Source organism: Haematobia irritans, chromosome 4 (assembly GCF_050003625.1).
Source record: "Haematobia irritans isolate KBUSLIRL chromosome 4, ASM5000362v1, whole genome shotgun sequence".
NCBI classification, from domain to species: Eukaryota; Metazoa; Arthropoda; class Insecta; order Diptera; family Muscidae; genus Haematobia; species Haematobia irritans.
In genome coordinates, this window is record NC_134400.1 from 150,774,243 (window position 1) to 150,802,156 (window position 27,914).

At 34.1% G+C, this 27,914-nt stretch overlaps 1 protein-coding gene across 3 annotated transcripts in view; it reads right to left on the reverse strand.

Moving 5' to 3' along the window:
• Pura (Puratrophin-1-like) overlaps nucleotides 1-27,914 on the reverse strand; it is a 379,113-nt gene that overhangs the window by 100,015 nt on the left and 251,184 nt on the right. For all 3 annotated transcript variants that reach the window (XM_075303290.1, XM_075303289.1, XM_075303288.1), the window contains one exon: nucleotides 12,276-13,304. In XM_075303290.1, coding sequence (XP_075159405.1) covers nucleotides 12,276-13,304 — 1,029 coding nt within the window. The remainder of the gene's footprint in view (nucleotides 1-12,275; nucleotides 13,305-27,914) is intronic.

The following is a 27,914-nucleotide window of genomic DNA, read 5'->3' on the forward strand; positions in this document are numbered from 1 at the left end:
GATGCACGGTTGTAGACGATACACCCAGCTTATTTGCGGTATCTCGGAGAGAGATGTTAGGGTTTCGCTTGAAACTACCGGCAACTCTCTTTGTCGTCTCAGCGGCTTCCGGCTTTCGATTTCCTCCCGATTTTTTTTACATATATACTAGATATGTTCGGAAGATTCCGAAAAGATGTTCAACATTACATACTACTATATTAAATTTTTTTCTATGAACTGTAAAATGTGTCTTATTAAAGACTTAAAGTCAGAAAAGAACAGTGCTTGATATAAATGTAATGGACTGTGTTGTTGGTTCAAATATAATTTTTTTATTAAAAAAATAAAAATTTTGTAACAAACCAATTTTTTTTGATGATAAAAGTCATTATTTTAAAGAAGAATACCAAAATCGATTGGGAATGACAGTCTTTAGCAGAACTTTGTACGCAATTCATAGTTTGTTTTATTTTTATAGGGTCTAAATTTTAATCTAGAAAGCTCCATAAAAAATGTCTTTATTTAAAAAAAAGTATCTTTGGCTCAGAATACCAATACCAAAATCTTTAGTAAATTATGTGAAAAATATAATTTTATCAAATTAGATCTGCACGCAGAGAAGAAACATGATTGTCACAATCATATTCGAAGAGCAAAATAATATGATAGCAGCTATTTTTGCGCCGACCCTGTAACATTTTAACCTGCAACCATGTTGGCTCAGTGAACATGGTTCTAAGAAAAATACAATTGTCCTCATCTAAAATGTTATTATATTGATAAAAAGAATTTTGTTTCCATTTAAAGACAATGGTCACGATCTAAAATGTTATGTTATTCGTCAAAAATGTTTTTCTTCTAGTTAAAAGAACATGGTCACAACCTAAAATGTTTTGATCTTTATGAAAAAATTTTTTTCGTCGTCGAAAAAAGGACGCCACTTGAGAAAAGAAAACACAAAATCAACGTTATGTATTTGTTTTTATTTATTTATAAACTAATTCATTGTTTACTTGTATTTATAATGTCGTACAAGCGAACATCACATATTTGTACACACTCTAGTTTGGTTCAATTTCAACAATAAGTAATCATTCCATATTTACTTCGTGCCCATCAAATGTACAAACGCAGACATCATGTAACTGCAAATAAAAATAAATTATACCATATATCAAAATGCAGAACAAAAACCAGGTACATTTTTTTCAATTACACTTTCCTTTTTTGTATTCACATAAAACCACGTGCCATTTCTGAATAAATAAATTAACACAAAACACAAAAATTCCAAGAAACAATCAACACACGACTGACGCGCAAAATGAAAATCGTGTGTACCTGCTCAATGTTTTTATAAAATTCTTGTCGCTGCAAAAAAATTAAAAAATTAAATGGTCACGAAAAAAGTGTAAATGGTCTTTATGGCCATGTAATGGTTCTAGACATGTCTATACTTAATCTATAAAAATACTTTTTTCCCTGTAAAAAAGTAAACAAAATTGAATGGTCAGGAACATGATTTTCCCGACCATTTAATGGTCTCAAATTCTATCATTTAAATGATAGAACATGTTTGCGGTATTTGAGAACCATTCAAATGCTTATCGCCACCATACATTTTTCTCCGCTCGAAAACTATTTTTACAAAGACAAAATACATGGTTTTCGCGACAATTACATACTCTAAATAAGCATTAAATGTATGCGGCAACCATGTCCAAACATGTTTTTTCTGTGCGTTTTATTTTTCGTACCTGTTCAGACATGGAATCTATACTAGAGGGGTGCGTGAATCACGTGAGTCGTGAACAAAATCTGACGCAATTTTCGTGAATTTGCTTGAATGGGACAATTATGTCGTGCGTGAGAAATAAAATCCTTTTGTGAATGTGCGCGAATAAAATTTCTGCAAAATCACGCTCAAGAAAAAAAACCAACATTTAATTCTTACTCGTATGTTAACTGAAATTAATTTATCTGTCGAACTATATTCTATGTTATCTATGAATTTTGTTACTTTTGCTCATTCCCGGTTGGAAAATGTCGTGAGTCTCGTGAATCGTGCGTGAGTATTAAAAGTAGTTCTTTAAAAGTAGTTCGTGCGTGAGAACTGGTTTTCATTTCGTGAATGTGCGTGAGTGTTAGTGGCTACCACACGTATCGTGCGTGAGCGTGCCTGATAAAACATTTTACTTCGTGAATCTGCGTGAGTGTGAGTGAAAATTCACTCACGCGCACACCTCTAATCTGTACATATCTTGGGTCGTTCCGAGCCAATCACTTTGATTTTTCTCGAGCGTATTCTTAAATTAAAATTACTTCAACTTATTGTTTTCATCTTAATCAATAAAATATTTACATAGAAGAAAATATATTGTACCCTGTAGCCAATCAGGATTTTTCCAAATTTCTGAAATGCATTCTCTTCATCCATGTACATACAAAAAAAAGTTTTAAAATGACCCAGTAATTGAAAAAATGACTTTATCACGCATATGTGCCAATACAAGAAAGAGCATGAGATATAAAAATATCTTTGCCACTGTAATGACTTCATTAGGAATGCATCGCAAGTCTTCATAATAGAATTGAATATTTTTGGGATGCCACTTAAAATGAAATATGTACTGGCGCGCAATCTGTGGCATCAGGTCATACTACCTTCATACGAGTATTCAGTTACGCACGTTCTCCTCTCACCTCATGTAACGTTGAATTTTATTTTATTAAGCGTTCAACATTCATTACTGATTAACTTTGATTTGAGTTTGAGGGTGGGAATGGGAATGGGATTATAACTCTCACATAGTCTCAGGTTCATGGAGCTACATATTTTTATTTGATTAATGTGGTAGTTTTAGTTGTTGGTGATCTTGCCAAAAGGTGCATTTCAGTTAAGTGGAATTGCGTGTGAAGGTAATTACAGGGTATCAAAATGCCAATCGACACGGCCTTTTCCATGTTGATCTCCTTGTTGTGCATGTGCTGTGGTTAAAATAAGCGATCGAGCTTGGATTCAACAAATTCTACAGTAAGGTACAAAATTGAGATGAACATGAAAAAATATAGGGGGTATTATGTTAAATAGAAGTGAGAGCAAGCAGTTGACACGAAATGTTGCCAACTCAATGTGACCAGATATTTTTTATACCCTGCGCCACACTGTGGAACAGGGTATTATAAGTTAATGCATATGTTTGCAACACCTAGAAGGAGACGAGATAGACACATGGTGTCTTTGGTGGGCTCCTGAGTCGATATAGCCATGTCCGTCTGTCTGTGAACACATTTTGTAATCAAAGTCTAGGTCGCAATTTGAGTCCAATCGCCTTCAAATTTGGCACAAGCATGTGTTTTGGCTCAGAATAGAACCCTATTGATTTTGGTTTTGGTTCAGATTTAGATATAGCTCCCATATATATCTGTCGCCCGATATGAACTAATATGGTCCCAGAAGCCAGAGTTTTAGCCCAATTTGGTTGAAATTTTGAGCTAGGAATGCAATTAGTAGCGTAGTTAAGTGTGCCAAATTTTATTGAAATCGGTTCAGATTAATATAAGTCTATCGAATTCTGTCCAGATCGAGTGATATTCAAATGTATGTATTTGGGACAAACCTTTATATATGTTATAGCACCCAACAGATTTGGCGGATGTAATATGGTATCGAAAATTTAGATCTACAAAGTGGTGCAGGGTATAATATAGTCGGCCCCGCCCGACTTTAGACTTTCCTTACTTGTTTATGAATATATATGGAATTTTATTGCTTGAGATGTCAAAAATAGTGGAAGTAATCTAAATATCAGACAGGCTTGACAATTCTTCTGCGTCGATCACAAAAACCTCAATCTGCCGCTTTTTTAGCCCACTCACAGACAATGGCATTTTTCAGCGCATTCATCCTCGATTAAATCCTCCCTTTAGCTGATAGCCTAAGTAGCTAATGCTAGATTTTCTCTCTATTATTCTTATATTTACTATAAGTTTAATAAATAAATAAATAAATCCTCCCCGTTTTTGAAAGGGTTTCCCCTATCGTGTTTCCTTAAACTGATATGTAAATATAACAATTGGGACATTTCTGAGGGTTTCAAAGCTTCTCTAAGTGGTTTCACTGCAATTTGGAACGCCGTTCGGACTCGACTATAAAAAGGAGGTCCCTTGTCATTGATCTTAACATGGAATCGGGCAGCACTCAGTGATAAAGAGAGAAGTTCACCAATGTGGTATCACAATGGACTGAATAGTCTAAGTGAGCCTGGTACAACGGGCTGCCACCTAACCTAAACTATTACAATTGATATTTATTCGAAAGAAAATTTTTACATATATGTTGCAATACTCTTAGTAATATCTCATAATAAGGTAATATAAAAACTGTGCCAAAATGATAGATGAATTTTTAAATAAAAAAATCCTTTCCGATTTAAATAAATAAATTTTAGGTATTTACCTAGCTCTCTAAAATTGCCAAAATGGGAAAGTCCCTTGTCCCTTTGAGTTTGGTGTACTTTATTCTGGCAAACAATTTTTAATTCATTCTTTTTTAGGCTTTTTTATTCATGTGCTATCAAAGTTAAATTAAAACTACTAAAATTACATTTCCAAGTTCAGAATCGACTTCAAGTGAAATTGTGCAATGTTTCAAGTAAAAACATCTTTAAAACTAAGTATTGAAAAACATCTTCTATTTTTAAAAGCTTTTTTGCTTTGTAGTCAATATACAAAAAGTAAAAAAAAAATTAAAGATTTCATTAATTTTGAAGAATTTCAGAATTATTAAAGCCAAGTTGACCTTAGTTCAACAAAATATTCCTTCATGTCAAGATACCGATTTTTAAATCGAATCCCTTAACAATAAGAACAAAACGAGTTCATTGAAACTTTTATCGACTTTTCCACGAGGAAAAAACTTTATATCAGAGAAATGTGTCTTCTATGCTAAGCAAAATTCGCAATTGTATTTCAAGGACATGAAATCTTTGGCCCCACGACAATATTTTTTTGTCAGTGTATATTTTTTGTCAAAAAATAGAGAAGTCTAAGTCGACATTTTGTATTCTTCAAAATCAACTAATGACTGAGCGAAATTGACTAATCGAATTTTAATTCCACAATCCGAGTTCCTCGCTGTGGCTGGCAACTCGCTCACACTGAAAAAAAATCATACTCGGTTCCAAAGATTTTGTCTTTACTTTAAAAAATTTGGTATTGATTCCGAGCCAAAGAAGCGGAGAATACAAGTAAGGATACTTTTAAGACACAATTCTCTTTTAAATTTAGGTTTTGTGTACTTGCTTCTAGGAAGCAAATTTTAATTTTTCGCTTTCTCAGCTTTTTTTCTTCATATGCTATCAAAGTCCTTTAAAAACGAGTTAACGGCAACTTTATTTTCCAAATTAGGACTCGACTTCCAGTAGAAATTATGCTATGTTTGAAGTAAAAAACTTCTTTAATATAAAGTTTTGAAAAACATGTCCTATATTTGAACGATTTTTTGCTTTGTAGTCAAGATGCAAAAAGACAACAAAATTTAAAGACAATTTCATTAAATTTAAATAATTTTTCTGAATTATTAAAGTCAAGTTGACCTTAGCCTATAAATTTTTTCTTTCATGTTAAGATACCCATTTGTAAGTCAAATCACTTAATTATAAGGACAATACGACTTCATTGAAAAGTTTATCGACTTTTGGACAAGGAAAATAACTTTATTTTAGAGAAATGCGTCTTATATGCTAAGCAAAGTTTGTATTCGTGTTTTAAAGACATGAAATCTTTGACCTCACGACAATATTTTTTCAGTGCAGATTCGACTATAACACAGCTTGAGATGAAAGAAATTCCTTCTGTCGGTATTGTGGGAAATTAGGAGATTAATTATATGATCATAACGAGTTAAAATTCCAAATAAAGGGTGATTCTTTTGAGGTTAGGATTTTCATGCATTAGTATTTGACAGATCACGTGGGATTTCAGACATGGTGTCAAAGAGAAAGATGCTCAGTATGCTTTGACATTTTATCATGAATAGACTTACTAACGAGCCACAACGTCGAATTTTCAGTGAATGGGCCCTAGAAAAGTTGGCAGAAAATCCGCTTTTTTATCGACAAATTTTGTTCAGCGATGAGGCTCATTTCTGGTTGAATGGCTACGTAAATAAGCAAAATTGCCGCATTTGGAGTGAAGAGCAACCAGAAGCCGTTCAAGAACTGCCCATGCATCCCGAAAAATGCACTGTTTGGTGTGGTTTGTACGCTGGTGGAATCATTGGACCGTATTTTTTCAAAGATGCTGTTGGACGCAACGTTACGGTGAATGGCGATCGCTATCGTTCGATGCTAACAAACTTTTTGTTGCCAAAAATGGAAGAACTGAACTTGGTTGACATGTGGTTTCAACAAGATGGCGCTACATGCCACACAGCTCGCGATTCTATGGCCATTTTGAGGGAAAACTTCGGAGAACAATTCATCTCAAGAAATGGACCGGTAAGTTGGCCACCAAGATCATGCGATTTGACGCCTTTAGACTATTTTTTGTGGGGCTACGTCAAGTCTAAAGTCTACAGAAAAAAGCCAGCAACTATTCCAGCTTTGGAAGACAACATTTCCGAAGAAATTCGGGCTATTCCGGCCGAAATGCTCGAGAAAGTAGCCCAAAATTGGACTTTCCGAATGGACCACCTAAGACGCAGCCGCGGTCAACATTTAAATGAAATTATCTTCAAAAAGTAAATGTCATGGACCAATCTAACGTTTCAAATAAAGAACCGATGAGATTTTGCAAATTTTATGCGTTTTTTAAAAAAAAAAAAGTTATCAAGCTCTTAACAAATCACCCTTTATAAAGAAAAAAGAGTAGTAGTCGCATTTAAGAACCTGCAGACGTTCAATATTGGATTTATTCGTCATATTAATTGAGTGAAAATAATTTCTTCATTTGTAAACATCCCAATCATAAGATGTCCAAGATCTGGCATTATTTTCAAAAACTTTTAACTCCATAAGGAGTTAGCATAAAGGGCCCAAAATTGAGTCATCTCTCCCAGCCAGATCTATACTAAAGGCTGTGGAAAGGTTCATTCGCCCGAACCGAAACATGTACAGTCCAGGCGTGTATAGATTTGTATCTGGCGTTTTCTTTTCAATGGCTCTATTAACCATGTTCCTTAATCTATATCTGTCCATAAAGCTCGAAAAATAATTGTATAAAGAAAAACTTTTGTTTCGACATAACCTAATTCAGGAACTATTTCATAAAATCTTAAATATATTTTATATATTTTTTTTATTTTAATCTATTTCAAAATATCGAAAAATGGTATATGTGAAGTCCGTAATTGATGTCTTGAAATTTTTTTTGAATATGGAGTTTACATTTAATATTCCGAAATATTGTATTTTAATGTTAGATGGTGAATATATGTTAGTTTTTGTCGATGGGTACCCTACGTAAAAAAATTCAGATTTTAAATGGGCAATTTTTATTCAATTAACAGAAAAAAATTTCACAAAAAAATTTTCCAATTAAAGTCTTAATTGAGTTTTAAAAAATATTCAATTAACAATTTAATTGATTCTACAATTTGTATAATTGAAACAAAAATCAATCACAAAATTTAATAGTATTAATTAATTTTTTAATCGGATCAATTAATTTTTTAATTGACTTTCAATTAATATTTTTAATAATACTATTTCTGTGATATTATTTCTGTAATCGAAAACATTTCAATTAAAAATTAATTGGATCAATTAATTTCGTGATCGAAGACAAAAAATATTTTTTTGTGTATTTGATTTAGTCAGTACCTAAAAGATATGTACAAGATAACTTTTACTGTTATTACCCAGCAAAAAAAGCGTCGCCAAAAAAGTAATGAAAATTTTCTTTTTGGATCCGGAAGTGGTGCAAAATTGACGCAGTAGCAATGAATTTAACATGGGCTTGTCATAGGACGGAAGTCCTCAATTTCAACAGCCGGTGCATTGAATTTGCATCACTTCTTTAGGTGTGATCCGAATTCAATGTTTTGTGTGTAAATTAAAAAAAAAATTGTGATATTTTGTCAAATAAATAATTTTTTATAATTTTTAATGGATTCTAACGCTTGTCTGAAACGTTTGGCCTCAAATATTTTCAAAAATTCACAATTTTTCCAGATTGGATTTAGCATTTTTTTCGACAAAATTTAAATAATTTGTACCATTTTATGAATTCTTAAACTGTTTTTAACCAATTTGAAACAAAAACAGTTAAAATTACCCATTAAAAATATGAAAAAAGCATGTTATAAAAAATTGAATGAAAAGAGCTTCCTTTGTAGTTCAAATAAAGAACATCATTGGGAGTACATCTTCTGGAAGTGATTTTAAAGTTGTGCCTTTGGAAGAACTTTCAATTTTTTTTTGCTGGGTAGATAATACCAAATTACAATTGAGTTCGGATTTGATGCCTTAAAATTTTGGCTTAACATGGCGTAACTTGTAAAATTATAGACGCCATATAACTCAGTTTGCCGCTCGATTTTCTAGAGTATTTTGAAGACGAACTGAATATTTTAAAATGTACCAAATAGTAGGTCATTGTGGTACAGTTGTACTACAGGGAAGTGGGATACAATAAATTTAGTCCATTTGTACCAACTTTTACATTCGTCTTTCTTTTTCTACATCTCTCTCTCTCTCTCTCTCTCTCTGGTGATATTTATGGTACAATTTGTACTTTGAAAATCTATATAACACCGGAAGGAATCGAACTCAGACCTGCTGTTTTGTAATCTAAAAAACCTATACCCTACTACACGACATGAATTTATTTAATGATGTAATTTTGCAATGTAAGTAATGATATTATACAACTTAAATAAAAACTATAGCAGTATAAACTTGGCAATAGGATAAGTGGTAAAAAAGAATCGAGTTTTGTCTGTCTCATGTTGGCTGGTATATTCCTAAGCCAAATTCCATCAATATTAGCTAAATCATATAAAACTAAATTAAATTTAATATTTTTAATTTAATATTAATAACATTTTTGTTATTTTTCAGTTGACTAGAATTCGTATAAAACGCACCTATTATACATATGTGTCTGCATATGAGTACAATTTTTTGTATTAATATGTATCCCGTACAATGCATAAGAATACATAATAAATGACTTGAGATTATTATGCGGTATTGCTTCTTTTACATGAGCAGATAGCGAGGGCTTTGCAACCCAACAATCTTCACTGTGAATGGGAAAAAAATCACTTATGGCTTATGCGAAATTGCGAAAACAAAACTGTCGGTTCAATGCCAGAGATGGAGTTAGTTGAATGGGAAAAGGTGAATGGGCTATTAAAATGCAAACCAAAATCAATATACAATCCACAAATGAGAAGATATCTGTAAATGTCGATTATTATCTGATTAGGACAGAGGCAATAATCTGTAATTTTGTTATATAGCCCGTTATTACCAGCATGTGAAAATGTTTGTAGAGTGTCAATATCCTGAATATGTGGTACAAGGCCGTATCCCGTTGGTCGAAAGAAATAAACACGGTATTGAGTTCGTTCCTATATCCTTTACCATGGATATTAATCGTTAGACTACCGTCTGGAAAAAATCATCAATAATAAAAAGTTTCCATGAAAAACTATTGATCCTATATTTAAGGACACACATTTTACCCAATATTGAGGAAACTTTTTTTTAAAATGAAGAATGTCAGGAATCTTTTTTTTCTTTCTAGTTTTTTTGTGAAGTAGAGTGTTTGAAAATGTCTCCTTTTTATAAGTGCTTTTTTGCTTTGTTGTCAAGATGCGAAAAGACAACAAATTTAAAGACAATTTCATTAATTTTGAAAAACTTTTCTGAACTATTAAAGCCAAGTTGACCTTAGTCAGAAAAAATTTTCTTAAATGTTAGGATACCCAATTTTAAGTCGAACCACTTAATTTTAGGGGCAAATCAACTTCATTGAAAAGTCGACATTTGGACAAGGAATTAAACTTTATATTAGAGAAATGTGTCTTCAATGAAATCTTAAGCTTCATGATTTTTTCAGTGTATGTTAGATAAAAGAAGTATATACGGTCGTAAGTTCGGCCAGGCCGAATCTTATGTAACCTCCACCATGGATTGCGTAGAAACTTCTACTAAAGACGGTTATCCACAATTAAATTACTTAAAACTTCTTAACATCATCATCTAAATTGTAAGTTAGTCCATGCGGGATATATAGTAGACAAAAGAAAGGTTGATTAAATATACAATTATGAACACGAGTCTACCAAAAATGTCAGAGTTTTTACTGTTTGGTAGATTGGTAGAATTCTTGATGTTTTGGAAGATTTTGCAAAATATTCCTCTCCCACTATGAAAGGCTTCATACATTTTCTATAGAAATAACATTTTGACAAAATTTTCTACAAGATGCGAAAATACAAATAAATTTCTGACAAAATCATAGAAATAAAATTTTTACAAAATTTTCTATAGAAATATAAAATTTTGAAAAAATTTTCTATAGCAATAAAATCTTGGTAGATTATTTTTGGCTCGAGTGGCAATCGTGATTTTTCTGTGATTGGGTATCGGTATATTTGGGGGCTATATATAATATAGATCGATACGGACCAATTTTGGCATGGTTGTTATCGGCCATACACTAGCGAAATGTACCAAATTTCAACCGGATAGGATGAATTTTGCTCCTCCAAGAGGCTCCGGAGGTCAAATCTGGGGATCGGTTTATATGGGGCTATATATAATTATGGACCAATCCTGGCATGGCCATATATTTACACCATGGCTATATACTTATACCACGTACCAAATTTCAACAGGATCGGATGAAATTTGCTTCTCTTAGAGGCTCCGCAAGCCAAATCTGGGTATCGGTTTATATGGGGGCTATATATAATTATGAACCAATGTGGACCAATTTTTGCATGGTTGTTAGAGACTATATACCAACACCATGTTCCAAATTTCAACCGGATCGGATGAAATTTGCTTCTCTTAGAGGCTCCGCAAGCCAAATCTGGGTATCGGTTTATATGGGGGCTATATATAATTATGAACCAATGTGGACCAATTTTTGCATGGTTGTTAGAGACTATATACCAACACCATGTTCCAAATTTCAACCGGATCGGATGAAATTTGCTTCTCTTAGAGGCTCCACAAGCCAAATCTGGGGATCGGGTTATATGGGGGCTATATATAATTATGAACCGATGTAGACCAATTTTTGCATGGTTGTTAGAGACTATATGTTAGGTTAGGTTAGGTTATGTGGCAGCCCGATGTATCAAGCTCACTTAGACTATTCAGTCCATTGTGATACCACAGTGGTGAACTTCTCTCTTATCACTGAGTGCTGCCCGATTCCATGTTAAGCTCAATGACAAGGGACCTCCTTTTTATAGCCGAGTCCGAACGGCGTTCCACATTCCAGTGAAACCACTTAGAGAAGCTTTGAGACTATATACCAACACCATGTTCCAAATTTCAACCGGATCGGATGAAATATCATTCTCTTAGAGGCTCCGCAAGCCAAATCTGGGGGTCCGTTTATATGGGGGCTATGCGTAAAAGTGAACCGATATGGCCCATTTGCAATACCGTCCGACTTACATCAATAACAACTACTTGTGCCAAGTTTCAAGTTGATAGCTTTATTCGTTCCGAACTTAACGTGATTTCAACAGACGGACGGACGGACATGCTCAGATCGACTCAGAATTTCACCACGACCCAGAATATATACACTTTATGGGGTCTTAGAGCAATATTTCGATGTGTTACAAACGGAATGACAAAGTTAATATATCCCCATCCTATGGTGGAGGGTATAATAAAAAAACTATGACAGATTTTCACTCAAAAGAATTAGGTACCATTTATGTGGATTATAGATTTCTGGGTTACTCGTTGCCACAGCCAACACTCTGCTTTTGGCTACCCAATTACGATCATAGAAAGTAAGAGTCATTATATCATATTGTGCTAAAACAATTCACAATTCACTTTCAACGGCATAACGTAATGCCTCGCTAGTACTTCTCATCATTTGGTCATCGATCAAGATATTTTACCATAATCGGAAAAAAAATCGAACGAAAACGGAAAAAGAAAAATTTCAAATAAAAAAGTGAAATGGAATTTATGTCGCTAGACCATCTAGAGACTAGAAGATCACATAGACATGGCCATGTCATGATTGCCGCCAACATAATCAGAAGCAGATGGACCAATATGGACCACAAACTATCCTACAAGACTTACCTGATTAATTTCATCTTCGAGTGCACGTTGTCGTGTTAAATCACGTAAATGTTCGCGACGTTGTTCAGTTAACTGCTCCAAACGTTTGGTGGTGCGATCGATTTCATTGAATAGCAGTGTAACCTTCTGGAGTCTAATGCTAACATCCATGTTGGCAGATGATGATGGGGATGCTGTTGATGGGATATTGTTTGTATTGCAGGAGCTAAAGAGTTTGATAGTTGTACTTGGACGACTAGCTGGGTTATTGGATATTGAGGCTGATGATGGCGATGATGATGCATATATGGATGACTTAATAGTATTTGGAGGAGGATGATTGCCATTGCTTATAGATGTTGAAGTTTGGTTAGATAATGATGTGGATATGGATTTGTTTGTTGTTGTTGTTGTTGTAACATTTTGACTATTGTAAGCATTGTTGTTGTTGTTGTTGTTGCTGCCATTATTATGATTTTTGTTATTTTGGTTGCCTTGATAATTAAAGCTATAACTACTGCCCATTCCAGTACCCATGATCTTGTTGCGATTTAACGTACTACTACTGCTATAATATCCCGCTGACGTTACCCCAGCACTCGCCACCATAGTCATTTTGGTTTTTAAGCTTGAATAACCATTGACTTTGCTGTTGGTGTAGTTGTTGTTGATATTGCTTTGGTTGGTGTGGTTAATACCTTTGGCCAACTCCTGTAAACGTGCCATTGTCGTGGCACTACGCTTGCGCAAATTATGCAATTCAGAATCCATTAGGGCACGACTTAATGCCCTATGCTGGGCATACAATTGACGTCTGGTTGGCAAACCTTGTAGATCGGCATGTCGTATGTCATTCAGGGCCGCCATCAAACGGTGAGCTGCACCCGCGCACTGTTGATAAAATGGTTCGTAGTGCACGAAAAATTCACGCCATTTCCGTGCGTCATGGTAATGTAAACCGCCTAGACGACCACTGGGAATATCTATGGCACTCACATTTGCCGTAACTTCATCGACGCCAATGAAGGTGATCGTATGTGTCTCCGTTTCCTGAAATTGAAATAGGGAGGGCGCGGTGTAAATATCAAATGCATTAAGACATTCATCGAAAGGAAATAAAAATGTTCACATAGTTCGGTATGGGAGACTAGAATTGAATGGTCTTTTTATCAACGTTTAGCTTTGCCTTTGTTTCGATATATGGAAGTTTTATTTTTTGTCGGTTTATTGGTTGTTGTATTGGAGTTTTTTTTTCTTAAATTAAAAGTTTTGCCAATTATATTGTTCGTTAATTGCTTTTTAATGTCGTTTAAGGTGTTAACCATAAAATGCCTTTTGTTCTACCTTATGGTGAACTTTTTGTGTGTGTGTGTGGAACAGTGGCGCACAATCGAAAAGCAAATAAAAATGTTATGAAGTTCGATCAGAAATGAAGTTGATACAGTTAAAAAAATTAAAACGTTTGGATAAGGGTGTTTGCTAACGTTTTTTAAATTTCCTAAACAATTTTTTGTTTCAAAAATTTTTTTCTGCGGCCTAAATAAGCCGAAATCCCAAAGCCGCAAAAAATGTATTTTATTTGGTAATTGGTATATATTGCAATAAAAATATTTGTGAAAACGTTGTTCGTTTGTTAGAGTTGTTTGGACAGTGAAGCCAATTTTGTGCTTTTAGCACCAAATTTAGTGCTTTTTGATTTCCAACAAGTAAATAAAGTCTAAAATCGGGTGGTGCCGACTATATTATATCCTGCATCACTTTATGGACACACATTTTCGATACCATCTCAAATTCTTCAAATTTGTTGGGTCGTATATATAAAGGAGGAGTTGTATATATATATAAAGGATTATATTCCCTTGTATATATATTTAAATCCGATGCGAATTGGACAAAATTTTTTAGACATCTACAAAATCTCTAGACTTAAAATTTAAATCGCTTAATGCGCTGTGGTGGAAGACAATGTTAGTAAGTGTGGCGCAGGGTATACATATGGGAAACATTTAAATCTAGAGAAATTAGGCAATTTCGCAAAAGGGTATTTATGATTTATCGGTCGATAAATATGTATTGGAAGTATTGGAAAATTTGAATCATTTTTACGAGATTTCGACTTAGAAGTGTCAATTTTACAAGGAGGATGTGGGTATTTGGGCCATTTTTGACCTAGTCAGAAAAACATATATATAGGGTATCTATATCTAAATCTGAACTGATTTCAAACAAATTTGAGCATGTTTAGTAAATATATTACCCAGCAAAAAAAGAGCTTCCAAAAAAGTAGTTTGGATCCCCAATCTGTGATCCGGAAGTAGTGCAAACTTGGATCATCTCCAATGAATTTTACATGGATTTGTCATAGGACGGAAGTACTCCCTTTTTGGATCCTTTGCATTGCTTTAGAAGTTGTGCCCTGGAAGTTAATTTGAATGAATTTTTTTTTACCAATTTCACTTTTTTTTCATCAATATGTTTTATTACACAATTATTTTCCTATTATCTAATTTTTACAATTTGAAAAACTTTTTCGCTCCGACCAGGGGTTGAACCTGGGTTTGCTGGCACCATAACAGAACGTCTTAGCACACTCAGCCACAAACGCCATTGAACATAAAGCCTCGAAAGGTCAATTCAAATGTTTGTGATATGATCGTAATACGACACCAAGGAATAACATGCTAATTGCTTCTCGAGATGTTCTTTATTAGTATGAACGAAAAAATAAGAAACGCAGGTTCAAATCTCACCAGCGGCAATTTTTTATCAAATATTTTTCTAAAAAATTATTTTTTTATGTCAAGCATAGTTTTTATTTTTTATTTTCGGCATATATTTTCGTAAAATTAAAAATTCTCGTAATTTGTAAAACCTTCTCAAAAGAACTTCCATGGAAGCGAAAAATTCAAACGGCACAGGTTAAAATCCCAGCGGGGATGAAATTTATTTTTTTATTATTTTTTTACTTTTTTTTTATTAATTTCTATTTTTTTTTAGTTTTTTTATTAGTTTTCTATTTTTTGTAAAATTTACTTATACAAAATCTGCAATTAAAATAGCCTGATTGCGTTCTTTCTAATACTTGTCCACAAAGACTGCATCGGAAACAGAAAAAATTATTGGGGGATCCCACGATGCGCTTTAGAAAAAATGTTTGTGGACTTGTCCAAAAGGACTGCATCGGAAGTTGAAAAAACTCGATGGGGGATTTTGGGATGGACTTTAGAAGAAATGTTTGTGGACTTGTCCAAAAGGACTGCATCGGAAGTTTAAAAAACTCGATGGGGGATTCTGGGATGGGCTTTAAAAGAAATGTTTGTGGAACAACTTCCAATTTTTTTTGCTGGGTAGTTATACTCAATGTGCAAAGTTTCACGTAAATCAGAGTTAAACAAGTAAGGAAAGTCTAAAGTCGGGCGGGGCCGACTATATTATACCCTGCACCACTTTGTAGATCTAAATTTTCGATACCATATATAAAGGTCTGTCCCAAATACATACATTTAAATATCACTCGATCTGGAAGAATTTGATAGACTTCTACAAAATCTATAGACTCAAAATTTAAGTCGGGTAATGCACTAGGGTGGAACACAATGTTAGTAAAAAAAATATGGGAAACGTTTAAATCTGAAGCAATTTTAAGGAAACTTCGCAAAAGTTTATTTATGATTTATCGCTCGATATATATGTATTAGAAGTTTAGGAAAATTAGAGTCATTTTTACAACTTTTCGACAAAGCAGTGGTGATTTTACAAGGAAAATGTTGGTATTTTGACCATTTTTGTCGAAATCAGAAAAACATATATATGGGAGCTATATCTAAATCTGGACCGATTTCAATCAAATTTGGCACGCATAGCAACAATGCTAATTCTACTCCCTGTGCAAAATTTCAACTAAATCGGAGTTAAAAATCGGCCTCTGTGGTCATATGAGTCTAAATCGGGCGAAAGCTATATATGGGAGCTATATATAAATCTGAACCGATTTCAACCAAATTTGGCACGCATAGCAACAATGCTAATTCTACTCCCTGTGCAAAATTTCAACTAAATCGGAGTTAAAAATTGGCCTCTGTGGTCATATGAGTGGAAATCGGGCAAAAGCTATATATGGGAGATATATCTAAATCTGAACCGATTTCAACCAAATTTGGCACGCATAGCTACAATGCTAATTCTACTCCCTGTGCAAAATTTCAACCAAATTGGGGTAAAACTCTGGCTTCTGGGACCGTATTAGTCCATATCGGGCGAAAGATATATATGGGAGCTATATCTAAATCTGAACCGATTTCAATAAAATTTGGCACGCTTGACTATAGTACTAATTGTTCTTCTTGTGCAAAATTTTAAGTAAATTAGGGTAAAACTCTGGCTTCTGGGGCCATATAAGTCCATATCGGGCGAAATATATATATGGGAGCTATATCTAAATCTGAACCGATTTCTTTCAAAATCAATAGGGATCTATTCTGAGCCAAAACACATACTTGTGCCAAATTTGAAGTCGATTGGACTAAAACTGCGACCTAGACTTTGATTACAAAAATGTGTTCACGGACAGACGGACAGACGGACATCGCTATATCGACTCAAGAGCCCACCCTGAGCATTTTTGCCAAAGACACCATGTGTCTATCTCGTCTCCTTCTGGGTGTTGCAAACATATGCACTAACTTATAATACCCTGTTCCACAGTGTGGAGCAGGGTATAAAAATATGGGAAACGTTTAAATCTGAAGCAATTTTAAGGAAACTTCGCAAAAGTTTATTTATGATTTATCGCTCGATATATATGTATTACAAGTTTAGGAAAATTAGAGTCATTTTTACAACTTTTCGACAAAGCAGTGGCGATTTTACAAGGAAAATGTTGGTATTTTGACCATTTTTGTCGAAATCAGAAAAACTTATATATGGGAGCTATATCTAAATCTGAACCGATTTCAATCAAATTTGGCACGCATAGCAACAATGGTAATTCTACTCCCTGTGCAAAATTTCAACTAAATCGGAGTTAGAAATCGGCCTCTGTGGTCATATGAGTCTAAATCGGGCGAAAGCTATATATGGGAGCTATATCTAAATCTGAACCGATTTCAACCAAATTTGGCACGCATAGCAACAATGCTAATTCTACTCCCTGTGCAAAATTTCAACTAAATCGGAGATAAAAATTGGCCTCTGTGGTCATATGAGTGGAAATCGGGCAAAAGCTATATATGGGAGATATATCTAAATCTGAACCGATTTCAACCAAATTTGGCACGCTAGCAACAATGCTAATTCTACTCCCTGTGCAAAACGTCAACTAAATCGGAGTTAGAAATCGGCCTCTGTGGTCATATGAGTGTAAATCGGCCGAAAGCTATATATTGGAGCTATATCTAAATCTGAACCGATATCAACCAAATTTGGCACGCATATCTACAATGGTAATTCTACTCCCTGTGCAAAATTTCAACTAAATCGGAGTTAGAAATCGGCCTCTGTGGTCATATGAGTGTAAATCGGCCGAAAGCTATATATTGGAGCTATATCTAAATCTGAACCGATATCAACCAAATTTGGCACGCATATCTACAATGGTAATTCTACTCCCTGTGCAAAATTTCAACTAAAACGGACCAAAAAATTGGCCTCTGTGGTCATATGAGTGTAAATCGGGCGAAAGCTATATATGGGAGCTATATCTAAATCTGAACCGATTTCAACCAAATTTGGCACGCATAGCTACAATGCTAATTCTACTCCCTGTGCAAAATTTCAACCAAATTGGGGTAAAACTCTGGCTTCTGGGACCGTATTAGTCCTTATCGGGTGAAAGATATAAATGGGAGCTATATCTAAATCTGAACCGATTTCAATAAAATTTGGCACACTTGACTATAGTACTAATTGTTCTTCTTGTGCAAAATTTTAAGCAAATTAGGGAAAAACTCTTGCTTCTGGGGCCATATAAGTCCATATCGGGCGAAATATATATATGGGAGCTATATCTAAATCTGAACCGATTTCTTCGAAAATCAATAGGGATCTATTCTGAGCCAAAACACATACTTGTGCCAAATTTGAAGTCGATTGGACTAAAACTGCGACCTAGACTTTGATTACAAAAATGTGTTCACGGACAGACGGACATCGCTATATCGACTCAAGAGCCCACCCTGAGCATATTTGCCAAAGACACCATGTGTCTATCTCGTCTCCTTCTGGGTGTTGCAAACATATGCACTAACTTATAATACCCTGTTCCACAGTGTGGAGCAGGGTATAAATATGGTCTCTGTGGTAATATAAATGTAAGTCGGGCGAAAGATATATACAGTATGTCAAGAAAGTCTTTTGACATTGCCAAATATTTAAAATTCCAGAAATAATTGAAGTAAAAATCGAGTTGTTAATTCGTTTTGAGAAAAATAAAATATGTATACTTTGCAAAATACATAATAAAATATTTTTTAAAATTAAATTATATTTAATTTTGGAACAAAACATAATTTTTATCCTATTGTCAAAACACTTTCTTGGCATACTGTATGAAAGCTGTATCTAACTCTCAACCTCCCAGCAAAAAAGCGTCGCCAAAACAGTAATGAAAATGTTCCTTCTGGAACCGAAAGTGGTGCAAAATTGACGCAGAAGTGATGAATTTAACATGGGCTTGTCATAGGACGGAAGTCCTCCATTTCAACAGACGTTGCACTGAATTTGCATCACTTCTTTAGGTGTGATCCGAATTCAATGTTTTGGATGTAAATAAAAAAATTCTGTGATATTTGGTCAAATAAATAATTTTGATAATTTTTTTATAATTTTTAATGGATTCTAACGCTTGTCGGAAACGTTTGACCTCAAATATTTTCAAAAATTCACAATTTTTTCAGATTGAATTTAGCATTTTTTTCGACAAAATTTAAATGATTTGTACCATTTTATGAATTCTTACTCTGTTTTTATCCTATTTAAAACGAAAAGTTAAAATTACCCATTAAATGTATGAAAAACCAAAGTTATAATAAATTGAATTAAAATAACTTCCTGGGTAGTTAAAATAAAGAACATCATTGGGAGTGCATCTTCTGGAAGTGCTTTTAAAGTTGTGTCTTTGGAAGAACTTCCAAATTTTTTTTGCTGGGCTATTTCAACCAAATTTGGCACAATGCATAGTTACAACACTAACTTAACTCCTTGTGATAAATTTCACGAAATTCGGATTACAACTTTGTCCTCTGGAGTCATATGAATGTAAATCGGGCGAAAGATAAATGGGAGCTATATCTAAATCTGAACCGATTTCAATCAAACTTGGTAGACACAGTTAGAATCGTAATTCTCTGTTTAAAATTTCATGTAAATCGAGGTAAAATTATGGCCTCTGTGGTCATATATGTACATATCGGACCAAAAATTTATATGGAAGCTATATCTAAATCTGAACCGATTTTTTCCAAAATCAATAGGGCACTCACTCTGAACCCAAATACATGCTTATACAAATGCTTATATAATTTGAAGTCGATTAAAGTAAAACTGCAACCTATTTTGATTACAAAAATGTGTTCACAGACAGACGGACGGACATGGCTAGATCGTTCAGGGGCCGGCCCTGAACATAGCTGCCAAAGACACTATGTGTCTATCTCGTCTCCTTCCGGGTGTTGCAAACATATGCACTAAATTATAATACCCTGTTCCACAGTGTGGCGCGCATTATAAAAAACACCAAATGGCCGTTTTAGTGCCTTATCAAAAAAAGCACCAAATTGGTGTTGTCTGGCGTTTTCATGTAGTGCTTTTAGGGCTTTTTTCAATTTGAACATTATTGAGTCCCTTCATCATTATGTAGACCAAAATTTGTGTTACCATCTCAACTCCTTCAAATTTGTTGGGAGTTATTATCAAGGTTTATATTCCCATATACAAATATTTATATCTGAAACGATTTGGAGACAATTTTTTGTACTTCTACAAAATCGCTAGAATTAAAATTAAATCTGCTAACACCCTGGGATGAAACACAATGTTAGTAAAAAACAAGTATATACGGCCGTAAGTTCGGCCAGGCCGAAGCTTATGTACCCTCCACCATGGATTGCGTAGAAACTTCTACTGAAGACTGTCATCCACAATCGAATTACTTGGGTTGCGGTAACACTTGCCGATGGCAAGGTATCTTTAAACTTCCTAACGCCGTCTTCTAAATTGCAAGGTAGTCCATATGTGTTGACAAAATTTTCTATAGAAGTAAAATTTTGGTAGATTATTTTTTGCTCGAGTGGCAACCATGATTATGAACCGATATGGATCAATTTTTATGTGATTGGGGATCGGCTATATATAACTATAGACCTTTATGGACCAATGTTGGCATGGTTATTAGCGGCCATATACTAACACCACGTGCAAATTTCAACGGATGAATTTTTCTTCACCAAGAGGTTCCGGGGATCGATTTATATGGAGGCTATATATAATTATGGACCGATATGGACCAATTATTGCGTGTTTGTTAGAGACCACATACTAACACCACGTTCCAAATTTCAACCGGATCGGATGAATTTTGCTCCTCCAAGAGGCTCCGGAGGACAAATCTGGGGATCGGTTTATACGGGGGCTATATATAATTATGGACCGTGGACCAATTTTTGCATGGTTGTTAGAGACCATATACTAACACCATGTACCAAATTTCAGCCGGATCGGATGAAATTTGCTTCTCTTAGAGGCCTCGCAAGCCAAATCAGGTGATCGATTTATATGGGGGCTATATATAATTATGGACCGATATGGACCAATTTTTGCATGGTTGTTAGAGACCATATACTAACACCATGTACCAAATTTCAGCCGGATCGGATGAAATTTGCTAATCTGAGAGGCCTCGCAAGCGAAATTTTGGGGTCCGTTTATATGGGGGCTATACGTAAAAGTGGACCGATATGGCCCATTTGCAACACCATCCGACTTACATCAATAACAACCACTTGTGCCCAGTTTCAAGTCGATAGCTTGTTTTGTTCGGAAGTTAGCGTGATTTCAACAGACGGACGGACGGACATGCTCAGATCGACTCAGAATTTCACCACGACCCAGAATATATATACTTTATGGGGTCTTAGAGCAATATTTCGATGTGTTTCAAACGGAATGACAAAGTTAATATACCCACCATCCTATGGTGGAGGGTATAACATGGGAAATATAAAGCTAGAGCAATTTTGATGCAATTGTACAAAAGAGGATTTATGATTCATCGGGCGATACATATGTATTCGAGATATAGGACAATTTGAGTAATATTTACAATTTTTGCTACTCGGCAGTGGCGATTTTACAAGGATATTGGTTAAATCTCGCCAAGATATGTGGTCCATTGTGGGTTGTGATATATTATTTGGCCAAGTCGGGCGATATTTCTACAAGTCGGAGCTTTATTTAAAATTCGACCATTCTGTGGAAAGTTTGGCATTACAGTGTGTAGAATATGACTACGATATGGGGAAATCATCACAGAATTTTGTGTAAACTGTGGGTATTTTGGCCATATTAGATCAAGATGACACACTTAAATAGCATATTAAATGTATTCTATTGATTCGAATCAATTGGAGGAAACTCCCATTGAAAATGGGTCTAAAATATGAAACATTCTACTATATTTCCCCTACTCTGGCGTACATATATATGGGATCGGTTTATGTCTAAATATAAACCGATTTTGACAAAATTTGTCATATGGGTGTAAATCGGACGATTTACACCCATATGACCATAAGCAAAATTTGAAGAAACTCAGGGTAAACTCTGGCTTTTGAAGCCATATATATATATATATATATATATATATATATATATATATATATATATATATATATATATATATATATATATATATATATATATATATATATATATATATATATATATATATATATATATATATATATATATATATATATATATATATATATATATATATATATATATATATATATATATATATATATATATATATATATATATATATATATATATATATATATATATATATATATATATATATATATATATATATATATATATGAGCTATATCTAAATCTGAACAGATTTTAACCAAATTTAGCACACTGAATGATACTCTTAAACGTACTCCTTGTGCAAAATTTGAAGCCAATCAGGACAAAACTCTGGCTTTTAAGGCCATATTAGTCGAAATCGGACGAAAGATATATATGGGAGCTGTATCTAAATCTGAACCGATTTGGCTGATATTTTGCATATCTCACGAAAGCCCCAAAATATTTGGCTGGCCGAAATTTTGATAAAATACGTTGATAAATACGTCAATTATGATCAGATCGGTGATAAATATATATGGCAGCTACACGGATGAAAAAGACTGTTTTTCATATGTTTGGCTATAAACATTATATGTTTGGAAAACAAATTTTTAAACACAATATTTTTGAGTGCAAGCATATAATGTTCATAAACTAGCATAACATGTTTGGGACATATATGTTAATATGTTAGAACATATTATGTTTGGGACATAAAATGTTTGTAAATATAATATGCTTGGATGCAAACATATATTAATTTAGAAATAGCCTATAAACATATATGTGTTTAGTAGCTTGGAGCGCTATTTAACAGGGAGCGATATTGAATTAAGTTGGTGGTTGTCGCTTGTTATTACAAAATTAACATTTTATTTTTCCTTGGGCAATTGATCAGCTACTTCTTTGATCCTTACAAACTGTGTGGTCCGCTGTTCGAATCCCCGTCCGGCAAAAGGTAAAATTAAAATAAAAAAATCATACAATTGAATAATTTCTTCTACAATGTTTGTATTACAGACGAGGCATATTAATATGCCTTGTATTACAGAAAAAGGTGCTAAGAACTAAAAAATCTCGTGGAAGTGAGAAAGATGTGGGGGAATATACAATTGGGCAGAAACAAAAGTTTGAGCATTCAAACCTATGTTGTTAGCACCTATAGTACCTTTTTATTTTCATAATTCATTATGATTGTAAATATATAAATAAATAAATAAAATTTTGAGCACAATATTGTTTGGTTTTTTTTTAGCATATAATATTTTTGGGTGCAAAATGCTTCCAAACATATTATATGTTCACATAATAACATATTGTTTTTGGAAGACAACATTATTGAATTTGGATGCAAAAATACAAAATGTTTGGAAATTGACTACCCAAACATATATTGTTTAGACCAATATGCTTTCAAACATATTATATATTGGTAGAGATCAAACATATAAATGTTTGGGCAATAGCCAAAAATGTATATGCTTGAAGCAAAATATGTTTGGGAGTATATGTTACAGAAGCAATTTTTTGTGAGCGTGTATATCTAAATATGAACCGATTTTTTCAAAATCAATAGCGATTGTCTTTGAGCCAATGTAAAACTATGTGCCAAATGTGAGGACGATCGGACTTAAACTGCGAGCTGTACTTTGCACACAAAATTACATATACAGACAGACGGACGGAAAGACAGACAGACAGACGGACATCGAATTTAATTCTAAGACGATCGGTATACTAAACGATGGGTCTCAGACTTTTCCTTCTTGGCGTTACATACAAATGCACAAACTTATTATACCCTGTAGCACAGTAGTGGTGAAGGGTATAATTATGATTAGACTGTCAAAAGCTTAAGAAACTCAACTATGGAGGTTATGAATTGATCCTTTTTTATACCCTGCGCCACACTGTGGAACAGGGTATTATAAGTTAGTGCATATGTTTGTAACACCCAGAAGGAGACGAGATAGACACATGGTGTCTTTGGCAATAATGCGCGGGGTGGTTCCCTGAGTCGATATAACCATGTCCGTCTGTCCGTCCGTCTGTCTGTGAACACATTTTTGTGATCAAAGTCTAGGTCGCAGTTTAAGTCCAATCGACTTCAAATTTGGCACATATTCCTGTTTTGGGTCAGAATAGAACCCTATTGATTTTGGAAGAAATCGGTTCAGATTAAGATATATCTCCCATATATATCTTTCGCCCGATATGCACTTATAATGATCCCGAAACCAGAGTTTTATCCCGATTTGCTTGAAATTTTGCACGAGGAGTACAATTGGTAGTATAGTCGAGTGTGCAAAATTTGATTGAAATCGGTTCAGATTTAGATATAGCTCCCATATATATCTGTTGCCCGATATGGACTTATATGGCCCCAGAAGCCAGAGTTTAGGCCCAATTTGGTTGAAATTTTGCACATGGAGTACAATTAGTTGTGTAGTCAAGTGTGCTAAATTTTATTGAAATCGGTTTAGATTTAGATACAGCTCCCATATATATCTTTCGCCCGATATTGACTAATATGGTCCTAGAAGCCAGAGTTTTGGCCCAATTTGGTTGAAATTTTGCACTAGAAGTACAATTAGTAGTGTTGTCATGTGTGTTAAATTTGGTTGAAATCGGTTCAGATTTAGATATAGCTCCCATATATATCTTTCGCCCGATATGAACTAATACGGTCCCAGAAGGCAGAGTTTTACCCCAATTTGGTTGAAATTTTGCACAGGGTGTAGAATTAGCATTGTAGCTATGCGTGCCAAATTTGGTTGAAATCGATTCAGATTTAGATATATCTCCCATATATAGCTTCGCCCGATTTACACTCATATGACCACAGAGGTCAATTTTTAACTCCGATTTAGTTGAAATTTTGCACAGGGAGTAGAATTAGCATTGTAGCTATGCGTGCAAAATTTGGTTGAAATCGGTTCGGATTTAGTTATAGCTCCATATATATGTTTTTCTGATTTCGACAAAAATGGTCAAAATACCAAAATTTTCCTTGTAAAACCGCCACTGCTTAGTCGAAAAGTTGTAAAAATGACTCTAATTTTCCTAAACTTCCAATACATATATATCGAGCGATAAATCATAAATAAACTTTTGCGAAGTTTCCTTAAAATTGCTTCAGATTTAAATGTTTCCCATATTTTTTTACTAACATTGTGTTCCACCCTAGTGCATTAGCCGACTTAAATTTTGAGTCTATAGATTTTGTAGAAGTCTATCAAATTCTGTCCAGATCGAGTGATATTTAAATGTATGTATTTGGGATAAACATTTATATATAGCCCCCAACACATTTGACGGATGTGATATGGTATCAAAGATTTAGATCTACAAAGTGGTGCAGGGTATAATGTAGTCGGCCCCGCCCGACTTTAGACTTTCCTTACTTGTTAATAAATATTGTTATTTAGGGTATTCTTTTGAAAAGTCTAGCGACAAGTGTAGAATTTCTGAACTTGATAAAGGTGTCATTAAAAACGTTTATATTAAATTCACAAAAAGCAAACAAAAAAATTTCTATAGAAATAAAATTTTGACAAAATTTTCTATAGAAATAAAATTTTGACAAAATTGTCTATAGAAATAAAATTTTGAAAAATTTTCTATTAAAAAAAAAAATTGAGAAAACTTCCTATAGAAATAAAATTTTGATAAAAATTTCTATAAAACTAAAAGTTTGACATAATTTTCTATAAAAATAAAATTTTGAGAAAATTTTCTATTAAAATAAAATTTTGATAAAATCTTCTATAAAACTAAAATTTTGACAAAATTTTCTATAGAAATAAAATTTTGACAAAACTGTATAGAAATTTAATTTTCACAAAATTGTCTATAGAAATAAAATTTTCACAAAATTGTCTATAGAAATAGGATTTTGGCAAAATTTACTATAGAAATAAAATTTTGTTAAAAATCCCCAAATTTATGGAAATTCCCTACAAAATTCCCAAGTCGCCAACATAAAAAATTCGTCCCCATTCACTAAAAAATATCCCCAATTTGGGGGAAAATTCCCAATACTGGCAACACTGCTGCAATGTGTGGCGCCGGTCGGACTCGGCTATAAAAAGGATGTCCCTTGTCATAGAGCTTAACATCGGGCAGCACTCCGTGATAAGTTCAACACTGTGGTATCATGAATAGTCTAAGTGAGTCTGAAATATCGGGCTGCCACTACACCTAACATAATATTTTAATTGTATCAGTTCTTTTTTTTTAATTCTATAGATAGTGATGCGATAGTGAATATCAAATATAACAAATCAAGTTAAATCTCATAGAATGTGTATAGCGTAGTTAAAAGTGACAAACACAATGATATCGGCAGGATAGGTTTGCAAGTTAATCCTTATTGCAAATCTATATTAAAGGGTGATTCTTTTGAGGTTAGGATTTTCATGCATTAGTATTTGACAGATCACGTGGGATTTCAGACATGGTGTCAAAGAGAAAGATGCTCAGTATGCTTTGACATTTCATCATGAATAGACTTACTAACGAGCAACGCTTGCAAATCATTGAATTTTATTACCAAAATCAGTGTTCGGTTCGAAATGTGTTTCGCGCTTTACGTCCGACAAATTTTGTTCAGCGATGAGGCTCATTTCTGGTTGAATGGCTACGTAAATAAGCAAAATTGCCGCATTTGGAGTGAAGAGCAACCAGAAGCCGTTCAAGAACTGCCCATGCATCCCGAAAAATGCACTGTTTGGTGTGGTTTTGTACGCTGGTGGAATCATTGGACCGTATTTTTTCAAAGATGCTGTTGGACGCAACGTTACGGTGAATGGCGATCGCTATCGTTCGATGCTAACAAACTTTTTGTTGCCAAAAATGGAAGAACTGAACTTGGTTGACATGTGGTTTCAACAAGATGGCGCTACATGCCACACAGCTCGCGATTCTATGGCCATTTTGAGGGAAAACTTCGGAGAACAATTCATCTCAAGAAATGGACCGGTAAGTTGGCCACCAAGATCATGCGATTTGACGCCTTTAGACTATTTTTTGTGGGGCTACGTCAAGTCTAAAGTCTACAGAAATAAGCCAGCAACTATTCCAGCTTTGGAAGACAACATTTCCGAAGAAATTCGGGCTATTCCGGCCGAAATGCTCGAAAAAGTTGCCCAAAATTGGACTTTCCGAATGGACCACCTAAGACGCAGCCGCGGTCAACATTTAAATGAAATTATCTTCAAAAAGTAAATGTCATGGACCAATCTAACGTTTCAAATAAAGAACCGATGAGATTTTGCAAATTTTATGCGTTTTTTTTAAATAAAAAGTTATCAAGCTCTTAACAAATCACCCTTTACAATTGGATACTGTGTTACACATACAACCATGAACTTACTACATTGTTCTCGTGACAATCGATCAAGAGATTAGCAAGAATATAAATATTTTGAATTTTATTCATGTTTACAAAATTATAGAAACATTTATACCAATTATGACACAATAAATGCACATTTAGTGTTGCAACAGCGTCATTAATCGTCATTGGTAGAGCTGCGGTGGCATTTTATTCTAAAGAGTTGCTAATTGAAATCGTGTCATAAGATTGATCAACAATCATCCACGACAACGGCATACTTTACAGTATTGTAGACAAAAGTTGTCTAATGTTAGCCTTAGCCGAAATACAAATGTTTGGGGAATTTTGAATTGCAAATAAGAAAATAAATTATTTGCACAGATATATCAAAAATTCTTCAATCAAAATATAGAATTTAAAACAACGCAGATAAAAATAGGCTGAGACTAAAGTGAATGACATAGAAAACAC